We start from the raw sequence: 21,046 nt of genomic DNA on the forward strand, positions 1-21,046 counted from the left end.
GAAGGGGCACCAGCTGTGGTTTAGAGGAAAAAAGGAATTCAGAGGTTGAGCTCCTTGAGGACAGGGGTACTCTCCTCCACACTCTGGGACCAGAGGTTAATATAACAAGATGCTAAGAATTAAAAAAAAAATTTAAGTGAACCAGGGAAAGGAGAAAGAACTCAACAATAGGCATTACTATTGGAATAGAGAAGACTAGGATTCATCTTCAGAGCAAAGTGAAGCAAAAAAAAAAGCTCTCCGATCCCAAAGAGTAATGTTAAAATTGCTACCTCCTCAAAAAGAATTCATAGAACTCAAAAGAGAATTTAAAAACCAAATAAGAAAAATTGAGTAAAAACTAAAAAAAAAATTAAGAACAATCCAGGAAAAAAAGATAATGAAAAGAAAGTTAATCAACTGGAAAAGGATATCCATAATCTTTTTTTTATTTTTATTTTTTTATTTAGGTTTTTGTAAGGCAAGTGGGGTTAAGTGGCTTGCACAAGGCCACACAACTAGGTAATTATTGAGTGTCTGAGACTGGATTTGAACTCAGGGCTGGTGCTTTATCCACTGTGCTACCTAGCCACCCTGATATCCATAATCTTAAAGGAGAAATGACTCCTTGAAAATTAGAATTAGGCAAGGAGAAGTTAATGAAGTTATTAGAGATCAAGAAATTAAATAAAACAAAATATAGAGAATGAAAAAATAGAAGAGAAAGTGAAACACCTTACAAGAAAAGCAGCAGATCTGGAGAACAGACCAAGAAAAGAAAAAGAATAATTGAAGTACTTGAAAACTACAATGAAAACAAAAATCTTGATATAGTAATACAAGAAATAATTAAGGAAAATTGTCCTGAAGTATTAGAACAAGAAAGGACAGTAGAAATAGGAAAAAAAGTCCAGTAATCACTACCTGAAAAGGATCCTAGTAGGAAAACTGACAGGAATAGTATAGCCAAATTCCAAAACTCCCAGGTTAAGGAGAAAATATTAAGAGCAACAAGAAAAACCAATTCAAATACGATGGAGTCACAATTAAAATTATTCAAGACATAGCAGTGACTACATTAAAAAAACACAGGTCTTAGAGCAATACATATTGAACAAAAGAACTGGGATTGCAGTCAAAAATATCATACCCAGCAAAGTTAAATATAATCCTGAATGGGAAAAAAAAGACATTCAATGAATTGCCAGACTTTCAGGATTTTGATGCAAAAAAACCTGAAGTTAATATAAAATTTGACATACAAGATCCAAAAGAAACATAAAGTAAATATCAAAGACTAATTACAAGGGATCAATAAAGACAATAATGTTTACTATTACTCCATGTATAAATGTAAACCATATATGCAAGATTGTTATTAATAATTGGGTAGTTTTTTTTGTCTTCTTCAAGGCAATGGGGTTAAGTGATGCTCAAAGTTACACAGCTAATTATCTGAGCTTGAATTTGAACTCAGGTCCTCCTGACTCCAGGGCTGGTACTCTATCCACTACGGCACCTAGCTGCCCCAGTAATTGGCAGGTTTGAAGGAAAGATTAGGGTAGATCAGAGTAGGATGGAATTCTAAAGTAAAATGGTATAGGAAAAGATAAAAAAAAAGTTATCTTATACAAATGAGATATGAGAGTAAGGATGCAGAATTAGATGGAGGAGAACAAGTAGTTCTGGAAATCTACTTTTAGGAATGTATTAAAAAGGGAACAATACATATATATGTGTATGAAAACCTTTTAAAATCAGAAAGAAAATAGGAGGAGAGTTTAGGAAGAGTACTAAGAAGGTGAGGGAATAGGATAAGGAGTTCTAGATGTGGGAAAGCAGAGTATAGAAGAGTGGGTAAGGAGGATTCTTGGAAAGATGGTAGGTTAAAGAATAGGAGGGCAAAATAGTTAACAGAAGTAAAGTAGAAGAGTGAAGAAGGGTTGTTGCTTTCAGGAAATGTTATAAAAATAAGAAATACACACAAACCAAATATAAATATCTATGAATATGTTTGTATGTATCTATGTATATGTATGTATGTGTATATATACATGTATAAAATATATTTATTTGTGGGTATATAAATGTATTTTGGTATATAAATGCATATATATATATATATATATATATATGTATATGCAAATATCCACCCTTAATTGTAGCCTTCCTGGGGGAAGGAAGGAAGATAAATAGTACACAGCAGAGAACAGAAGAAAATCCTACAAAGAAGCAAAGAAAAAATGGACAATTTTAAATTGTTTAGTATTTATTATATAGGCTTTCTTGAAATGAAATTTTTTGCTTTGTGTCATGAATCCTCTAATGTTTTCCTGTGTACATGACAATGTGTTTTTTTCTTGTTTTGTATTTGTTAACAAAAAAAAAAGAAGAGGCATTAAAAGTGCCACATTTAAGCTTCGATAATTTTTATTTTTGTCAAGCCCATAGAAAATACTTCTGGATAGAAGCTTTTGTTCGCCCCTTTAGGCCTTAGACCTGACTGTGTAATTTGCCACCATGAAAAACCAATGCTTCATGACTGACTTTGCATCATCAACATCAAATCTGTGACCAAACAGATTTGCTGTCAAAGACTGTATTGATAGGGTTTGTTGTTGAAATTTGAGCATCATTGATAAAATGTTCCAGGTCAGTGAAAGTAATATAACTTGGGGTGGTCCTTATTATATAGTCACTGGTAAAGATCTCCACCTTCCCAACAAAGCAATAAGTAGTCCCAAAATCAATACAACTGCAGGACTCTTGGCTGCTTTTGCACTGAATCTCTTCATCATTTCTTCTTTTTTTTATTTCTGATTTTTTTTGCTTTTTTTTTATTTAAGGCAATGGGGTTAAGAGTGACTTGCCCAAGATCACACAGCTAGGCAATTATTAAGTGCCTGAGGTCAGATTTGAACTCAGGTACTCCTGACTCCAGGGACAGTGCTCTATCCACTATGCCACCTAGCCACCCCCATCATTTCTTAAAGCACAAAAGTATTATATCACATTTATATAAATATCAAATGATGTTTAACTATTCTCCCATTTATGGGCACCTCCTCAGATTCCTATACTTTGCCACCTCCAAAAGAACTACAGATATTTTTTGTACCTCCTTGGGATTTGTTTTACTTAAGACCCCCTTAATTCCCCTTCTCCCTTCACTTCTTTCCTAGTTGAGAGATATCTATTCTGTATCCAACTTTATTGTGTGTATGTGACTATTATTCCTTCTTTTGGTCTGTTCAGATGAGAGTGAGATTCAAATATCAGCCATTCTTCCTTTATCTGTATAGCTGTCTGTTTTTGCACCAGGGTTGTGAGTTAATTTTTCATAGCTTTTCTTTCCCTTCTTCCTTTCCACCTCTCTAGTGTTTTCCTCTTCCTTCCTCCCCACATCTTCCTTTAAGGTCAACAAGACAGAATAGGCAACTCCCAGGACTTATCTAAATTAAACTCCATGATCCTTGATGATGACAGGGCTTATTGAGGACACATGTATCTTCCAATGTTTGAAGATAAGTAGCTTCTCCCTTAACAGATCATTTGCATTTACTTTTTTTTAAATTTCTCTTAACTCCTGGATTTGAACTTATATTTTGTGTTACTTTGGTCTTTACATTCAAAACACTTGGAAGATTCTGATTCATTTAAGTTCCATTTTTTTCTCCCATATGATTATACTCAGTTTTGTTGGGTAAGTTGTTCTTGGTTGTAATTCCTTTGCCTCCTGAAATATCATATTTCAAATTCTCCACTTCTTTATAGTTGTGGCTGCTAAATCAAGTGTGATTATGACTGTGGCTCCTTGATAATTGAGCTCATTCTAGCTACTTGTAATATTTTTTCTTTGCTCTGGAAACTTTGAATTTTGGCTATAATGTTCCTGGGAGTTTTCATTTTGGGATTTCTTTCCAGATGTGGCTGGTGGATCCACATTTTTTCTTTTAAGATTTCTTGAAATATGTTGCCTAGGTTCTTTTTTCTTTTCTTGGTTATTCTTGTAGTACAGTATTTTTTTTTACTTTTTTTCTCATTGATGTTTTCTAGTTGACTTTTTTTTACTGAGATTCCATCTTCTTTTTCTCCTTCTGTTGCTTGACTTAGTTTTAACTTTTCTTGTCTCAGCTTTTATTTTTGATCTTTTCTAATATTTAAGGAATTTGTTGCTTGCGCAAGGTTTTGTTCCTTTTGTGCAAGCTGTTAATTCCCTTTCTAATTCTTTTTCCATGGCTTCAATTTCTTTTCCATTTTTTCCTCAAGCACCCTCATTTCATTCAAAAAGACATTTTTTTAACCACTGGCATCATCTCTTCCAAGGAATTCTAGTTGAATTTGTGCCCAGGTTATGTTTTATTCTAAGGCTTTCCTTGTAGATATTTTGGAGTCACTCTCCTGGGTTTGTGTCTTGAGGATCCTGTTCTAGAGATCTGAGCTACCTAGACTACTGCTTCTTTCTGAACTGATAGGTATAGGTGTTCTCTTCTGTTTGCCCTGGACCTGGAGAGTGAGCACAAAAGCTGTCATTTGGTGCCTCTTGCCCTGATATGTGTCTTGGAGTGCCCTGGTATGGGCATGGAAGCTCCTTTTGTCCAGTACAGCATCTATTTCTCTCCTGAAATGTTCTGCATGAGTGCTTTCCTGCCAGGACCCATTTCAAGTGTCTTCAGATTTATTTTGTTATGCTGCCTAGGCTGGAAAAATGAATCAGTGATTTTTTTTCCTTAGATTTTCTCATCAGGATTAGTGCACCAGATCTGGTGAATTTTCTAATTCTGTTTGGAAGAGTTTTTATGGCTTACTTCATATATTGCTTTTTGCTAACCCACCATCCTGGCTTCACTTGCCATTTCAGTCTTTCTTGATATTATATCTCCTTGATAACAGCATTATCAGTTTTTCTCCAACCTCTCCAATTGTACTTTATCTTCTCATCTTCCTCTCATCCCTTAAACATAAGTCCCTCAAGGGTCTGTCTTTTTTCCCTATTCATTCCCATCCTTAGTGATCTTACCACTTCTTATGGTCATGTAATGATGACAAAATCTTTTTCACAGTTCTCTAATTCCCTATTTCCAGCCTGTCTGCTACATAGCTCTACTTGGATGTCCTGGTTGCTCTTCAAAATTTCAACACATTCAAAATTGAACTTATCTCTTTCTTAAAACTTGCTTGTCCTTTAAAATTTCCTTTATCTGTTAAGTTTTCTAGTCATCCAAGCTTGAAACTGTAGTGATTACCTTTGACTCTTACTATTTTTTGGTTGCCATGTATTTTTTGATTCTCTCTTCATGTATCACCTATATCTTTCCCCTCTTTTTTACTTCTGTGACCATAATCCTTGTTCAGGTTCTTATCATCTTAGTCTTTCTATCTGTATTCTCTCTTCTCTGCAATCATACTTAAGTCAGTCAGGTAATAAAAATTTACTAAGAACCTGCTCTATGTGAATACTATGCCAACCTGGGGGGGGGTACCAAGAAAGGCAAAAGATAGTTCCTTCCCTATAGTTCACAATCTATTCAGAGAGATAACATTCAAATAGCTATATACAAACAAGCTATATAAAGGATAGGTAGAAAATAATAGAAGGAAGGTACTAAAATTAAGGGGGATTCAATAAAAATGCCTACTGTCAGGAGATGGAGTATATTGTTTGAAGAATAGTAAGGAGGTCAGAAACAAACAATACATAGAGGGGCATAAAGTATAAGAAAAATGTAAGGGTAGGATCACATCAAGTTAAGGACTTAGAATGCCAAACAGTATTTTGTAGCTTTGATCCTCCAAGTGATAGGGAGACTTAGTTTTATCATTTCTCTATTTATTGCTTACCAATTACAGCATAAGTCTTAACTCTTGGCACTGAAGGCTATCAACAGTTCTATTTTTCCAGCCTTATCTCACAGGGTTATTCTTTACTCTGTTCTTGTCTTTGCTCGTTTTATCCCCTCTACCTGAGGGGGCACTTCAGTCGACTCCTACCATTCCTGTTTCTAACTTCTGAAACTTGACACAGGGGCCACTTTCTCCGTGAAGCATTCATGATCCCACCAGCTGAAGGTGATTTTTTTCTTCCTCAAATTTTTCTCTGAATTTTACATTCTCTTTTGAATCCTAGTGTGTTTATCTTAGTTTTCCCTATTAGAGATATCATACAGATAGTGTTTGTGTCCTATATCTTTCTCCTCCCAGCATAGTTCTTTTCAGACAATAGGTACTTAATATTTATTGGATTGAATTTTGAGCAAGAGGAACTTAAGAGATAACTTTGATTAAGGAAATGCATATAGATCTTTTTGCAATATCTTCCTACAAGAAATCCCTCTCCTTGTCACGTTTTGAAGGCACCAAGTTCTTTCTTGGTCCTTTTCTACCTGTGTGAGTACTTCTCTTTGGTTTGTTTAGCATCTGAACTCTATCTCCCAACTTTGGCATCCCATAGTTCTTCCTTTTTTTTATTTTTTGCAAGGTAAATGGGGTTAAGTGGCTTGCCCAAGGCCACACAGCTAGGTAATTATTAAGTGTCTGAGGTCAGATTTGAACTCAGGTACTCCTGACTCCAGGGCTGGTGCTCTTTTCCACTGCACCACCCAGCCCTCTTTTTTTTCTAGATGGGTTTTCTTGGTGACTTCAGTTATCTTCTCCATCACTCTTAGATTTAAATACAAATCAACTTTTTTTTTTTTGGCAAGGCAGTGGGATTAAGTGGTTTGCCCAAGGCCACACAGCTAGGTAATTATTAAGTGTCTGAGGCAGGATTTAAACTCAGGTACTCCTGACTCCAGGGCTGGTGCTCTATCCACTATGCCACCTAACTGCCCCAAGTCAACTTTTAATACATCTAGCCTAAGTCTCTCTTCAGCTCATCCTGCATCTGGTTGAATAGAAATATAGAACTTTATGTCCATTAGGCATCTTGAATTCATGTCTAAAAGATAATTCTTTTTATCTATCTTTGCAAACTCATCAATTTTCTGAAATTCTTAATTTCTGTCAGGTGTACCATCATCCTTCTAAGTCACCTCAGTCATCCTCACCTCCTCATTTTCTTTCAACTCACATTTGTAATCAGATGTGGTCTTCACAACAACTGTCACATCCATTCCCATCTTTCCACTCAAACAGCCATCATTTTAGTGCAGGCCCATACTACCTCTAACCTGGAAAATTGCATTCAATTTTTCATTTGTCTCCCTGCCTTCAAAGCATGGATAAGACCATGACACTTCCCTTACTTCTAAATCAAATACAAATTCCTCTATTTGGCATTTAAAGTACTTCACCCTCATTTACAATCTGTCTACAACTTACCTTTCCAGACATCTTACTCCTTCTTAGCACATTCTATTGTCCAGCTAAGTGGTCTTTTTTCTTGGCCATGATACTCCATTCCCATCTCATTTTGGCCTCATGCAAACTCTTATTTCCATCAAATACCATCTTAAACACTACCTACTACATGAGGCCTTTCCACAGCTACTCGAGGGCAGAGATAGACTGGCTTTTGTCATCATCACCTAGCATATAAATGCTTTGTGACTGATTTTAGCCAGATGATTAATAGTTCTATTTTATTCTATAACATGATTCATTTATAGTTATATATTCTTTAATTTGGTAATTTTATTTGAATTATTTTCATAATTTAGTTCTCTCCTCATTTACCATTGACTTGTTTTTGTAAAGTCTTTCAATGGACAGGGTGGGGAACTTGAAGTAGTTAAGTCCTCAGTCTACAATTGATCTCAAACAATTACTAACAGTGTAAACCTGGACAAATCATTTAACCAGGGCCTCATTTTCCTCAACTGTAAAATGGGAGTAATATAGCACTTCCTAGGATTGTTTTCAGACTTCAATGAGATAATGGCTGGTACATAGGCATTTTATAAATGTTTATTTCCCTCTCTTTTCTTCTCTTTCTAAAACTCCCCTTGTTCTCCTTAACTCCGCCTTTCAGTAATTTTTGAATTTTAAAAATGAACTCATTTTTACTACTTTTTAAAAATTTTAAATAAAATGTTTCAAAAGCTTTTTGCTTTTCTATCTTAATTTCTAAATATATTCCTACTTCCATTCAGTAAGCCATCTATGGTAACAAAGAATAAAAACAGTTCAGCAAAACCAACCCAAATAGGGGTTTTCCCCCTAAAGTACTCAGAGATATGATATTTATAATATCTATTGAATTCCTAATAGTTTATATATTTGCTGCTTTTATCCTAAAACCATTAAAAATCCCTGATACTCATATGGTTTTTCTTATTACTAATATTTTTTCCTTTCAATAAATTACAGATTTCTGATTTTCAGTATGTTTGTATTATCATTCTCTTCCAAACTAATGAATTATAATATTTCTTTCCAGTTTCCTGCCTTTGAGGATGTAGTCAGCCATTCTTGGCTAGAAAATACCAGATCAATTAAACTTACTCTTCTCTCCTTTCTGGACAACTAGGCCTTCTACAGAGAGCTGAAACTACAGCAATGAAATCAGTTATTAGATGACTCAAATATTTATGAAGTGAAAATTCCCTATTAGTCCAACTTACCTTCCAGTTCTTCTACCTTTCTTTCAGTCTTGCTGAGGGCAAGACAACCTTTTCCTTTTCAAATAAGGAGGCTGATACAATGAAATTTTAAATAATGATCAAGGATTTTTTTTATTCATTGTTTTAATATCATTACAGAAAATGTTATGGTACAGAATTGTTCAACATTAGGTTTCTTATTTCTCTGCTCATTTAATTTCCACATGAATGCTGGTAACACTAATATCTGTACAAGATCAGTCTTTGATTCTTTATATTTTTTAATTTCTGTACATTTTTAAATGTATTGGTTAAAAAGGCTGTCAGCACTTAAGGAAGCAATTTTTTTTCTGTTTGTTCAAATAAAAGGTATCCAGTTACTGCCCAAGAGGACTGTGCCAGGTGGCTGCTGGGATGAAAACTCCCCCCGGACCCTGCTGTAAAGGGGGTGGCATACCCCAAGGCAGAGTGAGATCCCCACACAGTCTTCTTTTGGCACTGTGCACATAAACACGAGATACAAGAGAAAGAACAAGCCAAAGCTCTCTGTGAAGTGGTTATGAAGCATACTAAGAAGGGAAATCCAAGTGTTTCCTAAGCTAGTATAAATAAGCAGACAGCCTTGTTTAAAGAGCATAAGTAGTTGTATTTTAAAGATGAGAAAAACACAAGTTCTGCAGGCACCTACTGCTGTCTACTAAAAGCTACCGCTATCAGACCTAGCATTGAACACACAAAGCAATTGCAAGAAAGGAAAAAGTTGCTTTGATATAATCAGAAGAAATTTCTTTGTTAAGATTTTATTTTTAGGTGTTTTTTTAAAAGGTATTTATTTAAATTCATTTGAAATATAGGTCAAGGTGTTGACTATACTGATCAACTTTTATCCAAATCAGAAAAACTAGCTGTGCCATTGCATATTACAGGATACAGTCAATGATATGTAGACATGCATCAAAGCTTTGCTTTCGCTGGTGACCATCATAGTCTTCCAATGACCATGACATCCACCACTTCGCCCTTGTGAAGTTCCACATACTGCTCAGTTTTTGGAGGTAGCATCAACAGTCCATTGGCACTGCGCATACTCATCAGACGACTACTCATCTGATTCCCTGTGGAAGAGAGGTTTTTATTAGCAGAAGACCCATTGAAAGTATCTATGATCTTTGTAGCATTTTTTCCAAAATGAAATCTAATGAACAACAATGCAAGGGATAAATAAAAGAGAAGCTCAGATTTAATATGTCATGGAGTTTTAGACCTAGATAGGTTGTATGGATTGAATAGGCTACCTCTTCCCCCCCCCAAATGAAAAAGAAGTGCTATTTAGGTGGCATTTTAAGGTTTATAGAACTCATTATCTCATCTGATCCTTACAAGAATGGACCTCTAAGGCAAGATTTACAATTGAAGAAATTGAGGTTCAGAGAGGTTAAGTTACTTGCCTATGGTCACATGGCTAGTATCAAAAGTATTATTCAAACTCAGGTCTCACATGATTTTAAGAGATTATTTTCATTGTGATTTGTTCAAGACACAAAGCTAGTTAGTCTCAATATCATGTCTCTCCAACTTCCTTACTCCCTATATCCTCTTCATATAGGCCCTCAAACCCACCCCAGAGAATGGATTCTGACCACTATTTCTTGTCATGCCCCACCCTGATGCTTCCTAAATTCCTGTAATGCAGAGGAGCCACTGCCTGCTGCAAAAACCTTTCTCTTGCTACTTCTCCCAGAACCAGGATACCTGTCTAGCTTGGTCTTACCCTACCCTGGTTCCTGTGCTCTTCTGCCTTCTTCTGGACCCTTAGTTTTCTTATTAACCAGTTACCTTTCATCTCATAATCATTTAGTTTCCTGGTTGTTGTTGTTGCTTGTCCTCTGTTCTGGAAGAAGACCCTGAAGTCAAGGAGGTGATGTCATGACATGCAAGAGAGGTGGATTTAAGTGAGGGGCTGCTGTGCTAAGTCCCCAGCCTCACTTGCTCTTCCAAAGCCATCTGAATCCAGTGACTAGATATGGATCGGGATGATTGGAGATGGCCCTGGATGCAGTGGGAGACCTTGGATTTTTAAAACTAGGTCTTTCTCAGGTCACAGTTTGACTGAAGCAATATCCATTCAGTCATTAATGTTATGTGAGAGAGAAATGAGGCAATGAGGACAACAATGATCATTTTTAAAAAGAAGAAAGAAAAAAATTGTTGGAAGGGTAAGACCCTCAGGGTATCTCAGTGGTTGCTTGTCCTTCATTCTGGAAGAAGACCATAACAACAACAATTTCCTGGAACTTACAAAAAAACTGGCTTTCTTCAAGAGACATTTCTTGCCATTTTCCAACTCTCAATCAAAATTAGCAGAAGCAGCAATAACAACAACAACAACAAACGATAACATCAATAATAACACAAGTACATGTTTTCCTTTGTTACTTCTAGAATGTGACTATTAAGTCTTCAACATTTCTGTCTTCAAGGTTCACTCTATCTCTATCATTTCGTCCAGATTCTTCTTCTAACTAATCTCATGTAAGGTAATCACTTTCTATCTTCCTCAAGGAGTTCATTCAGGAGTTGTTTGTAGTTTTCTTCTCTATCCCAATCTCTGCCCTCATACTTAGAAACTATCATATTCTCTTTGGTTTCCCTAGTCTTCAGTGCCTTCAACTTCTTCCTTCATAGTCTTGACCCTAGAGTTGATCAGTTCAATTATACATTATTCACCACTCTGGAATCCTTTATCCCTTTGTCTTTTCACCAATCACACTTCCAGTCCTCAACTATAAGTCAATTCTACCATCTACCTTCTCTCATCTTAGTACCAAGCTGCTGAGGACTACTGAAGGAAGCTATTTAACTGTGATTAATAAATACATTATAATTTCATGCTATTTTATCTGCTTTCAGACCTCTGGAAGCATTGTATCCCTTTTATTCTTCCCTGATTAATAATAATAATAACAATAATAATAATAATAATAATGATGATGTTTGTTCTTCATTCTTGAAGACCACAACATCAAGGAGGTGATACCATGACAAGCATCATGAACTGGATTTGAGTGAGGAGGTGCTGTGCTAAGTCATCAGTCTCATTTTCTGCTCCAGAGATATCTGGGTTCAGGGGGGCAGATATGAATCAGGATGACTGGAGATGACCCTGGAAAGGAGCAATCAGGGTTGAGTGACTTGCCAAGGGTCACATGGCTAGTAAGTGCTCTATCTATTGCTCTATCCTAAAAACTCCTTGGAGTTGCTCCAAAACTCTTCTCAACCTGTACAAACCCATCTCTCAGAAGACCTTGCCTCCTAATTGACTGAGAATATGGAAATCATTTATATATGGTCAGCATCTTCATTTCCCTTGCTCCTGATCTTAAAACCTCTATACAGCTTCATCTGACAACCACCCCCCCCCAAGCTTTGAGAAAGGTAACACATCTTCTTGTCCAAGCCAACTCTACTTATGCACCCTAGATTCCTTTTCCTTTCCCCTTTGATCATTTTTTTCTTTCTCCTTCAGCCTCAGTCTCCCAATCTAAGAATTCTTTTACCCTCCCCAAAACTGACCCTCCCTAAAGATACTGTCCTCTTGCTCTCCATGATCCCCTCCATTGTTAACAATGGTGCAGGGAGCTATGGACATAGGAGATGTTGTGCTTGGAGACAAATTATGTAGTCTTTTACACTGTTAAATTCTGTCTGAATGGGGAATATGTAGAAGGAAAAAATATCTGTATGTAAGAGAAATATTTGTCCAGTTTAAAATGTTATCTGTGCCTGCCTGAGGGCTCCTGGGCTGGACACGGATCAGAGGTAAACTGACTCCTATTGTTCAGAGTAACTCCACTGTTAAATGTAAATTCACCAAGATAAGAGTGACCTCAGCACATTCCCCCTCCTCTGTCATTGATGGGTGGAGATTATGCAGGTATGACAGTCATCTCTCACAGGGAATAACATGTTGGACTTAAAGGTCATGCACCTTGGGAAAGAGAAAGACCAGCAGGGAGCTTGCCTATTGGAAAGTACCTGGAGCCAGGTGCTGAACCACTCCCCAAGCACCCACCTTGTCCATCCCACTACAGAAGTATATTTAAGTCAGGGACCAGGAAGAGAAGTTCTCTCTCTCCTTCCTTGCTACAAGAATGGCAAATTCTCTCTTTCTCTAAGCTAGAGCCACGTGCTCCCAGCCTAGATCTGAAGAACCATAGGCCTCTCTGCCATGTGGCTAGACTCATCTGAACCGGCCCTCATGGCTGCCTCTCCTTTCTCTCTCACATTTAGCTCAGCCAGGTCTCTTGGTGGCCTTCTTTCTCTTTTCCCTGGAGCATCTCACCTAGGCTCATTCTTGCAAACAGCTCATTATCTTGTCCTCAAGCAGCTTACTACTTCTCCAGGAGAAAAGTTTTAATGTGTAAACTTGCAGGCTTGTATAATAAATCCTGAGCGGTTTTAAAGTTCTCCAGGGCTAAATATGAATTTATTCACTTTCACCAACTCTCAGTCTCAAATGGAGACACCAAGACACCAATCTTCTAGCAACAACAAGATTTGGTGACTAATAATGTCATCTATAACCACTGATTCCACCTTACTATCCATTCACTTCTGATCTTTGCTTTCCCTTAAACTGAACTAGGACTATGCTTTCAATGATCTTTTCTATAAAAATGATTTCAAATTAATATACCCAACCACGTCCAAAATAGAACTTCCTAAATCCAACTTCCTCTGAATAGTCTACTTATTGAAATAGTTCTCTTAAAGGGTTTCAAAGATTTTTTCTTTTTTAGGTTTTTGTAAGGCAACGGGGTTAAGTGGCTTGCCCAAGGCCAACAGCGAGGTAACTATTAAGTGTCTGAGACCAGATTTGAACCCAGATACTCCTGACTCCAGGGCTGGTGCTTTATCCACTGTGCCACCTAGCCACCCCAGTTTCAAAGATTTTAACTGCAAAGTTTGATGACCTTTTCTTAGGTCTTGTCCTCCTTGTTCTCTCTGATGCTTAGAAACTGATGACCATTCATATATCTCTGTCATTTTCTCTTTTCTGGGCTTCTATTACTTTGATTTCTTCTAATTCTTTTACCTGTATGATAATTTCTTTTTAGTCTTTTTTGATCATCATCATCATATATTTCCTGTCTTCTAAATATGGGTGTCCCCCATGTTTTTGTTTTAGGCTTCCTTTGCTTCTTATGCTATACTCTCTTTCATTGATCATCAAAGTGATGCAAAGAATTATGGGTTTAGGGAAATACTGAAATTAATTAGAAACAAATTTTGTAAATCTTTGTTTGCACTGTTAATAATCTTCACAATTCTTCTGTCACTCTGTTAAAACACTCTTGACCTCAGTCTGACCTTGGCCAGTTCTCACAGGTAAGACAAGCTAGATTTACCAGGCACACTGAAATATCATCATGAGGCCATCCAGGTCAGAATCGGAGACCCTCGACCCCTCCCCAAAAGGCAAACTCTCCAATGCAGGCCTTGGGCAGCTCCCAAGCCACCACTTCTTTCCATGGATCCTGAGAGGGGGATTTAAGGAGATTCTGGTCGAGGCTCTGCCTCTTATTACTTTTGTAATAAGACTTGTAATAAGACTTGTGCTTGATCTTGCTGTTGGACTGTCAAGATTAAATTAGCAATCCATGTGGTTTTCTTTAATCTCCCTCTAATTTTGCTATCATTTTCTTTATGTTGTAACTACTTCTCAATAAATCTCTATTTACTTTTTACACCTGCATTCCTGGGTCAAGTAATGATTCTTCACAGGAAAATACAGAAACCACTGCAACAAAAGGGTTCATTGGTCATTTCTACACAGATAACTCCCAAATCTATGAATTCATTCTTAAGTTTTCTCCTAAATAGTCCACTGTCTGTTTGACATCTCCACTTTGCTATGTTAGCAACTCTTAAAATTCAGCACATACCAAATGCAACTAATGATCTTATTTCCTAAACATACCTTTTCTTCAGTGTAGAAATATATAGCCCTGATATCACATTCTTGACTCTTCTCTTTCCCTGTCCTTCATCTCACTCTCACTGACGTCATCTATAACCACTGATCCCACCTTACTATTCATTCACTTCTGATCTTTTTTAGTAATTTTGTAAATTTTTAATTTACATGCATTGTCATCAAGTCTTGTTGGTTTTAATTTCTACATCTCTTGCTTCCTTTTCATTCTCCCTGAACTACCATCATCCTAATTTGGTTTATCCTTTCTTGGCTAACCTTCTAGTTTTCTACTTGATCTTTCATCTTACTATACCATTATAACTACTAAAATCCTCTTCTTAAAAGGTATAGGTTTGTTGTCCCTGTTCAAAAGAACTTTGGCTCCCTCTTGCTTCTATCATGAGTCCTTCTGAATTGTTCTGGATCATTATATTGTTGAGAATAACTAGGTCATTCACAGATGATCATCATATAATATTGCTGTTATCTGTACAATGTTCTCCTAGTTGTACTCATTTCACTCTGCAATAGTTCATGTAAGTGTTCTTTATTGCTTCTAAATTAAAATGCAAACTCCTCAATTTAGCAATATTTAAACACCATTCCCAGTCACTTCAACTTATTCTTCCACCTTTATTTCATATTACTTCCTCTTTTACACACTGTTTTCTAGCTAAATGGGAGTAAATGCTATTCTCTGCACCTAACTGTCCATCTCCTGCATATGAATAAGCTGAGAATGCAAACACTCTGTATTTTTGCATTTTAACACCTTTCTCTTTAATCTGAGCACAAATGGGGCCCTCTAGGAAGTCTTGGGTGATCCTGCTAGCACCATCATCTATGGTTCTCTAGTCACCTCACATCTGCCTAGCCATAAATGTTCTTTCTCCAGCACCTTGTATGGAGGGCAGCCTGGTCAAGGACATGGGCAAAAAATGGTGTTTTGTGAGGCTGTGGAGCAAGGTAGGCGCAGGGGAATAACAAAAGTAGGGAAAGTCTTTAAAGTAGTTTAGAATCAGATTAGGAAGGGTTTTAAATGACAGAAGAATTTGTATTTGATCCTAAAACTGTAGGGGGATCACTGAAGCTTCTTGAGCAGGAGATGACATGGACACACCTATGTTTCCTTAGTCGAAATTTTACATTACCAGGTCATCTTTTGAAATTGGGAATTATTGTTGTTGTAGAAGGAATATAAAGTCAATTACAATAAACTAACTTTTATTTTATGCCATTTCACAAAATGGTGCAAATTCTCAAGTTACTCATTTGATATAACAGAAAATGGGAATTTTAAAAACTTTTTCCTGACTGTCCATTCTTTTTTTAAAAAAACTTTTTAACTACTTTTATTTGTTTAAGGCAATGAGATTAAATGACTTGCCCAGGGTCACACAGCTAGGTAATTATTAAGTATCTGGGGTTGGATTTGAACTCAGGTCCTCCTGACTCCAGGGCTGGTGCTCTATTCATTGTGCCACCTAGCCGCCCCCTGACTCTGTGTTTGTAATATGAGAGGATGATTTCTTCCCAAACATACGTAGTCTCTGCATCTAGATTAGCAAAATTGAACATGTGATAGAGAATTTGAAGCCAGGGAGTTAGAATGGAGGACACTTAATATAACAGAAAGTTGCCATGTGTCTTTACATAGAACTTTGACACAACACTGATATATATGCTCCCATGTCCAGACTTCATATGTGCTTTTGATTTCTTTAAGATTTTCTCAGATTTTGCTTAAAAGGTATTTATGTAAATTCACTTATATCTATAATAACAGTTGAGGATATTGTTTCTTTTGATCAGTCTTTTGTCTAAGCAGAAAAACTAGATTTAGCTGAACTCTCCTGAGGAATAGGAATGTTTCCATCACACTTCTTTGCAGGACAAATGACTGTTATTCACTGGTATAAATACTGAACTGGAGAACTTAATAGAATGATTGGAGGAGATACATTTTAACATGATAGAGTAGAATGAGTTGCTTCACAAGGCCCTGTTATACCCTCCACTGGACTCAAATCATCCCGTTAAGGGAATATCCTAGAATACTTCACTTTCCTCCACTTGGGTCTTCTCCATTGTGGTTGGTCCCTCCTTCCCTTCACCATATTCCCTTAATCAGATCATAAAAAGTGTTCTACAAATCCTAGCTAAACAAAAAGAATTTGTTTTAATTTTTTACTCTTGCCTGTTATAATATCAGAATGCCCAAATCTGCAGAAATAATTTAACTTAGCTGAATTTTCAAAAGGAAAATGTACAATAATCTGAATAGTCAAGTCAATATAAAGTATTAAGTAATCATACACATTGAACAGGTACACAGAGCAATCTTGAACACAGGCATGACTAACCTGTACTCTGAGCCCAAGGCAGTGGTTCTTGGTGATGCCAAGTCAGTATACACCGATGGTATTCTGGGCGAGGATCCAATTTCACATCACATGATAACTGTAGAAACAAAGGGTAAAGAAAACAAACCAGTTGTTTTCCTTTTATTGGTTATGATTAGTTCAAACCAGATCACCAGATGATATTTTCTCATGATGAGGTTGAAGGTGTTACTAAGGGTGTGGTGGGCAGGACAAGCTAAGGTTCCAGTGCGGCTTTCACTATCACTACCCCACCAAATGACAGGTGAAGACTGGGGTCTTTGGTGTGACAATGAAGAAAGGACTGGAAGCTTTTATGCTATATGGGAGAAAGAAGACAAGATAAGAGCAGAAGGGCTCCCTGATTCAAATCAAGTAGAATCAAAGCAATTTGTGAAGGAGCAAATAAATAAATCCTCTTCAAGAATTTAAATGTATATGAACAAGAAAACAAACAAACTACATGAAGACTTAGTACAGTTTCCCTTTTCTTTTTAGAATTTCTCATTGGTGCTCTACTACTAAGAAATATATATATATATATATGTATATATATATATGTATGTATTTGTATACATATATGTAGTTGTATTAATCTATATATAGATATGCACAATCTATAATACAGATATATTTATATATTCACATGTATGTATAATGATATAGATATCCATATATATGTAAAATAAGATTCATCATTATAGATGACAAATATAATATTTCTTAAGGGATATAACAATCTGGATTAACTAGAACAATGACATTATAAAAGAATTCTGGGTGACTCTTTTCCATGTAATGGGAAAAGATAAAGAAACACTTTGGTAACCAATAAAGCAAAAATAGTATACCCACATTATATATCATTGACTGACTAATTGGGCTTTGCGCCAATCAGATTTAACTTCTCCTTTTATGTCTGGCTTTTAATTCATCCTCCACGATAAATATGATAAGCTAAAGAAACAACAGGTACAAGAAACAAAGTAGTAGATGCCTAAAGGGTATGCTCTAAGTTGAATAACACATAATTACACATCACAGCTTATCTAAGGTTTAGTTCAATGTCAGAATAAATGAGGCTTGCTTCAGTATGTGGGAACTAATAGTTCCCTCAAAGAAACTTTTACCTTTTAAGTACTTTTAAGTCTATTGCAACCAGAAGAGATCATAATCACATAAAATCTTGACAAAATGGAAATGATTACTTTAGGAAAATCTAGCCTCCACCTATTTGTACTCTGCCTGTAGAAATACCATTCTTCCCTTTTTTTTTTAAAGTTTTTACAAGGCAATGGGGTTAAGTGGCTTGCCCAAGGCCACACAGCTAGGTAATTATTAATGTCTGAGGCCGGATTTGAACTCAGGTACTCCTGACTCCAGGGCTGGTGCTCTATCCACTGTACCACCTAGCTGCCCCCTGCATGTATAGATTTTGAATTGTTCCCTTGGAGTTTTTTGAAATACTCTACATTTATACATAAAAAGATATTAAAATGATGTTAATTCTGAGTAGCTATAATGGCTAATCTTGGAGGGGATGGGTTGGAATAGTAGTGGAATACAGCTGTGGAATATTGTATAAACTTTCAGAAGAGATAGTAGGTCTTGGTTGGAGAACTGAGAAAGGCCTTGAGGTCATTTAGTCTAACAGCCTCTTTGTACAGAGGAAACAGTGACTTGCCCAAGTTTTCATAGGTAGGCCATGGTAAGGTTAATCCTAGCTGCTGTGACTCCCTAGTTAGCATTCTTTCATTCTTTCAGTGGGGTATAATGGAAAGCACACTGACTCTGAAGTCAGAGGACAAGGCTGGAAATCCTGCCTTTGTCACTATCTTTGTGAGCTTATGCCACCTGATTTGATGGCCTGTCTGCTTTCAATTTTTTTTCTTTTTAAAACCCCTCCACTTAATATTTTATTTAATAGAATTATTTGCCAAATTATTGCTAGTAAGATTTCAGTAAAGGCTGTGCTTATCACATAATATATAACATGACATTTATAATTATGATTCTGTGTGTAAGTTCAAGGCTCAGATTGTACATACTTTCTTGCTTACATTATTCACAAAGTATTTGTTCAGTGTTTACAGCATGCAGATCTCTGTGTACTCTGGAAGAATAATAAGGAAAGAGATTCTAATAGGGAGTGGCAATCCTGATCCTTTCTACATAGAAAATTTGCCTTTCCAGGCTTCTCTTCCTGGACTCCTTGCTATCCCTCACCTTGCAGAGACTGTGAGTAGAGTACACTCCCTCCTCACCTCTACCTTAAGGAATCCCTAGTTTTCTTTAAAGCTCAGTTTAAACATCAACTTCTCTTTCCTATTCTCTTCCCCTTTTAACTGGTTTTCATTCTGTATATAGACAGCCTGGCACCTAAAGCACACTGGAAAGATAGCTGGCCTCAGAGCCAGGAAGACCAGGGTTCAAGGCTCACCTGTAATATATAATGGTTATGTGACCTTGAATAAGACACTGAACCATCCCCTACTTAGGCAACTCCTAATATTAAAACTGCAATGTGGTTGCTGACATGCATTGGTAGAGGCATTAGAAGTTCTCATGTTAATGAAATTATAGGTCCAGTCACTTATTAATTAAAAAGTTATCTCTCTAAAGAGTGAATTGAAGATCCTTGAGGAAGGAGGACAATGCTTCTTCAACTCTGATTAATCAGTGAAATAGACAGGTAGATCAAATGCTCCATGTCAGTATTCTGTAAAACAGTGCAACACTGAATGGTTGAGTTTCCAGCAAAACTGGTCTGGCCTATTGAAAAAACAATGCAATTCACTACAAACCCCTCTAGCTGAAGTGGAGCCAGTGACCGGACACATTGCATAGGCTTCCAACAAAGCAGGGCAGGGTGAGCCAAGAAAGACGGAGAAAGGCCAAAATACAAATTGAGGCCAAAGTTCCACTGGTTTCTGTCAATTACTAGCCTCATTGCTTAGCTAGAAAGCTGATTATTCACACTTTTTAAAGCCAAGTGAAATGACTGGACATTGAAGATTGTATTGGGAGTTAGTTAAACTAAGTTAGGGATGGTGTTTAAGATGCAAATGTTCAAGCTGAGGAAGTGGTTTGCTGGCACAGAGTTGTATGATTCTGTGAGAGACAGGAATTTGATGGATTCTTGGACCAAGTTTTGCATTCTCTTTGGCTGACAGGAAATTGGAAGCATTATGGAAACAATGTATAGAACATTAGTCTGATTTAAGGAGCCCATCCAGGCAGCTTTGTCTAATGGAATGAAGCTACAAATGTCAGTCAAGACAGATTGTAGGTATTAACATTAGCACAGCACAGAAGGATTCTTTGGGCTTTGCTAGTGCCAGAAAGTTCTGATTAGTATTCTCTTATCACTAACAGGATTTTTCTTGTTTCCTAAATTTAGTATAATGTCTGAAGAGTGAATAAACTGCACAGTTAAAATCCTCTAGTTTGGTCAGAGTGTTTTCTGCCTTTTGTTGAATTTTATTTATTTATATTTTTTGTGATTGATTGTGATTTTTTGTGATAAAAAAAAAGTCCAGTTGACTTCTGTGAACTCCTTGTTGGACTTCCACTTCAAATGTGCCAAATATCTGACTTAAAGAAGAAAAGTCCTTTCTACAAACTATTCTACCCTTCATTTTTCAGTTTTATACTATTTATAAAATCTAAAAATTCTTAAATTTTATACTGTTAGTTCTGGATAAAATATTTTATGGAAACTCAAGCAATTTGTTTTCTTCATATTGTATAAAGTTCAGATTTTACAAAGTACTTGGCTATTCTAGAGGCAGACTCAGCAGCTAACCTGAGATGAACTTTGTATCCTCCAATACACCAATTCTTCTTATTAAAAGAAGAATTACCTTATTATCGTCAAGGAAAAAAGTGGTAGAAAGAATGTCAATAATTTTAGGATTCTATGCCTTCCTCTCTACCTTTGTAACATATTTATGAGCAAAATCTACATAGGTATCAAGGCCATCCTTGCTATGAGAAAGAATAGGCAAACTTTTCTGCTAATGTTATTCTACTGCTGAGGTACCAAACATACTCCCAAGTTTAATCAAAGGAGAGTTTTCTTCCACAGAGGCTGGTTAACTACTAATCAGGAATATGTTGCCTTTAAATTTCCTTCCAACTCTGACATTCTGTTGCCATATCTATCTTTC

At 36.5% G+C, this 21,046-nt stretch overlaps 1 protein-coding gene across 5 annotated transcripts in view; it reads right to left on the reverse strand.

Moving 5' to 3' along the window:
• Nucleotides 1–8,614: 8,614 nt before the first annotated feature.
• Nucleotides 8,615–21,046, reverse strand: part of GPHN (gephyrin) — a 714,820-nt gene continuing 702,388 nt past the window's right edge. For 2 of the 5 annotated variants that reach the window (XM_074236098.1, XM_074236097.1), the window contains exons 24-25: nt 16,860–16,956; nt 8,615–9,634 (exon numbers count right to left, since the gene is read on the reverse strand). In XM_074236098.1, coding sequence (XP_074092199.1) covers nt 9,501–9,634; nt 16,860–16,956 — 231 coding nt within the window. In that variant the 3' untranslated portion in view covers nt 8,615–9,500. The remainder of the gene's footprint in view (nt 9,635–16,859; nt 16,957–21,046) is intronic. The other 3 variants (XM_074236096.1, XM_074236094.1, XM_074236095.1) reach the window with 2 other exon arrangements.

Source organism: Macrotis lagotis, chromosome 4, assembly GCF_037893015.1.
Source record: "Macrotis lagotis isolate mMagLag1 chromosome 4, bilby.v1.9.chrom.fasta, whole genome shotgun sequence".
In the NCBI taxonomy this organism is placed as follows: Eukaryota; Metazoa; Chordata; class Mammalia; order Peramelemorphia; family Peramelidae; genus Macrotis; species Macrotis lagotis.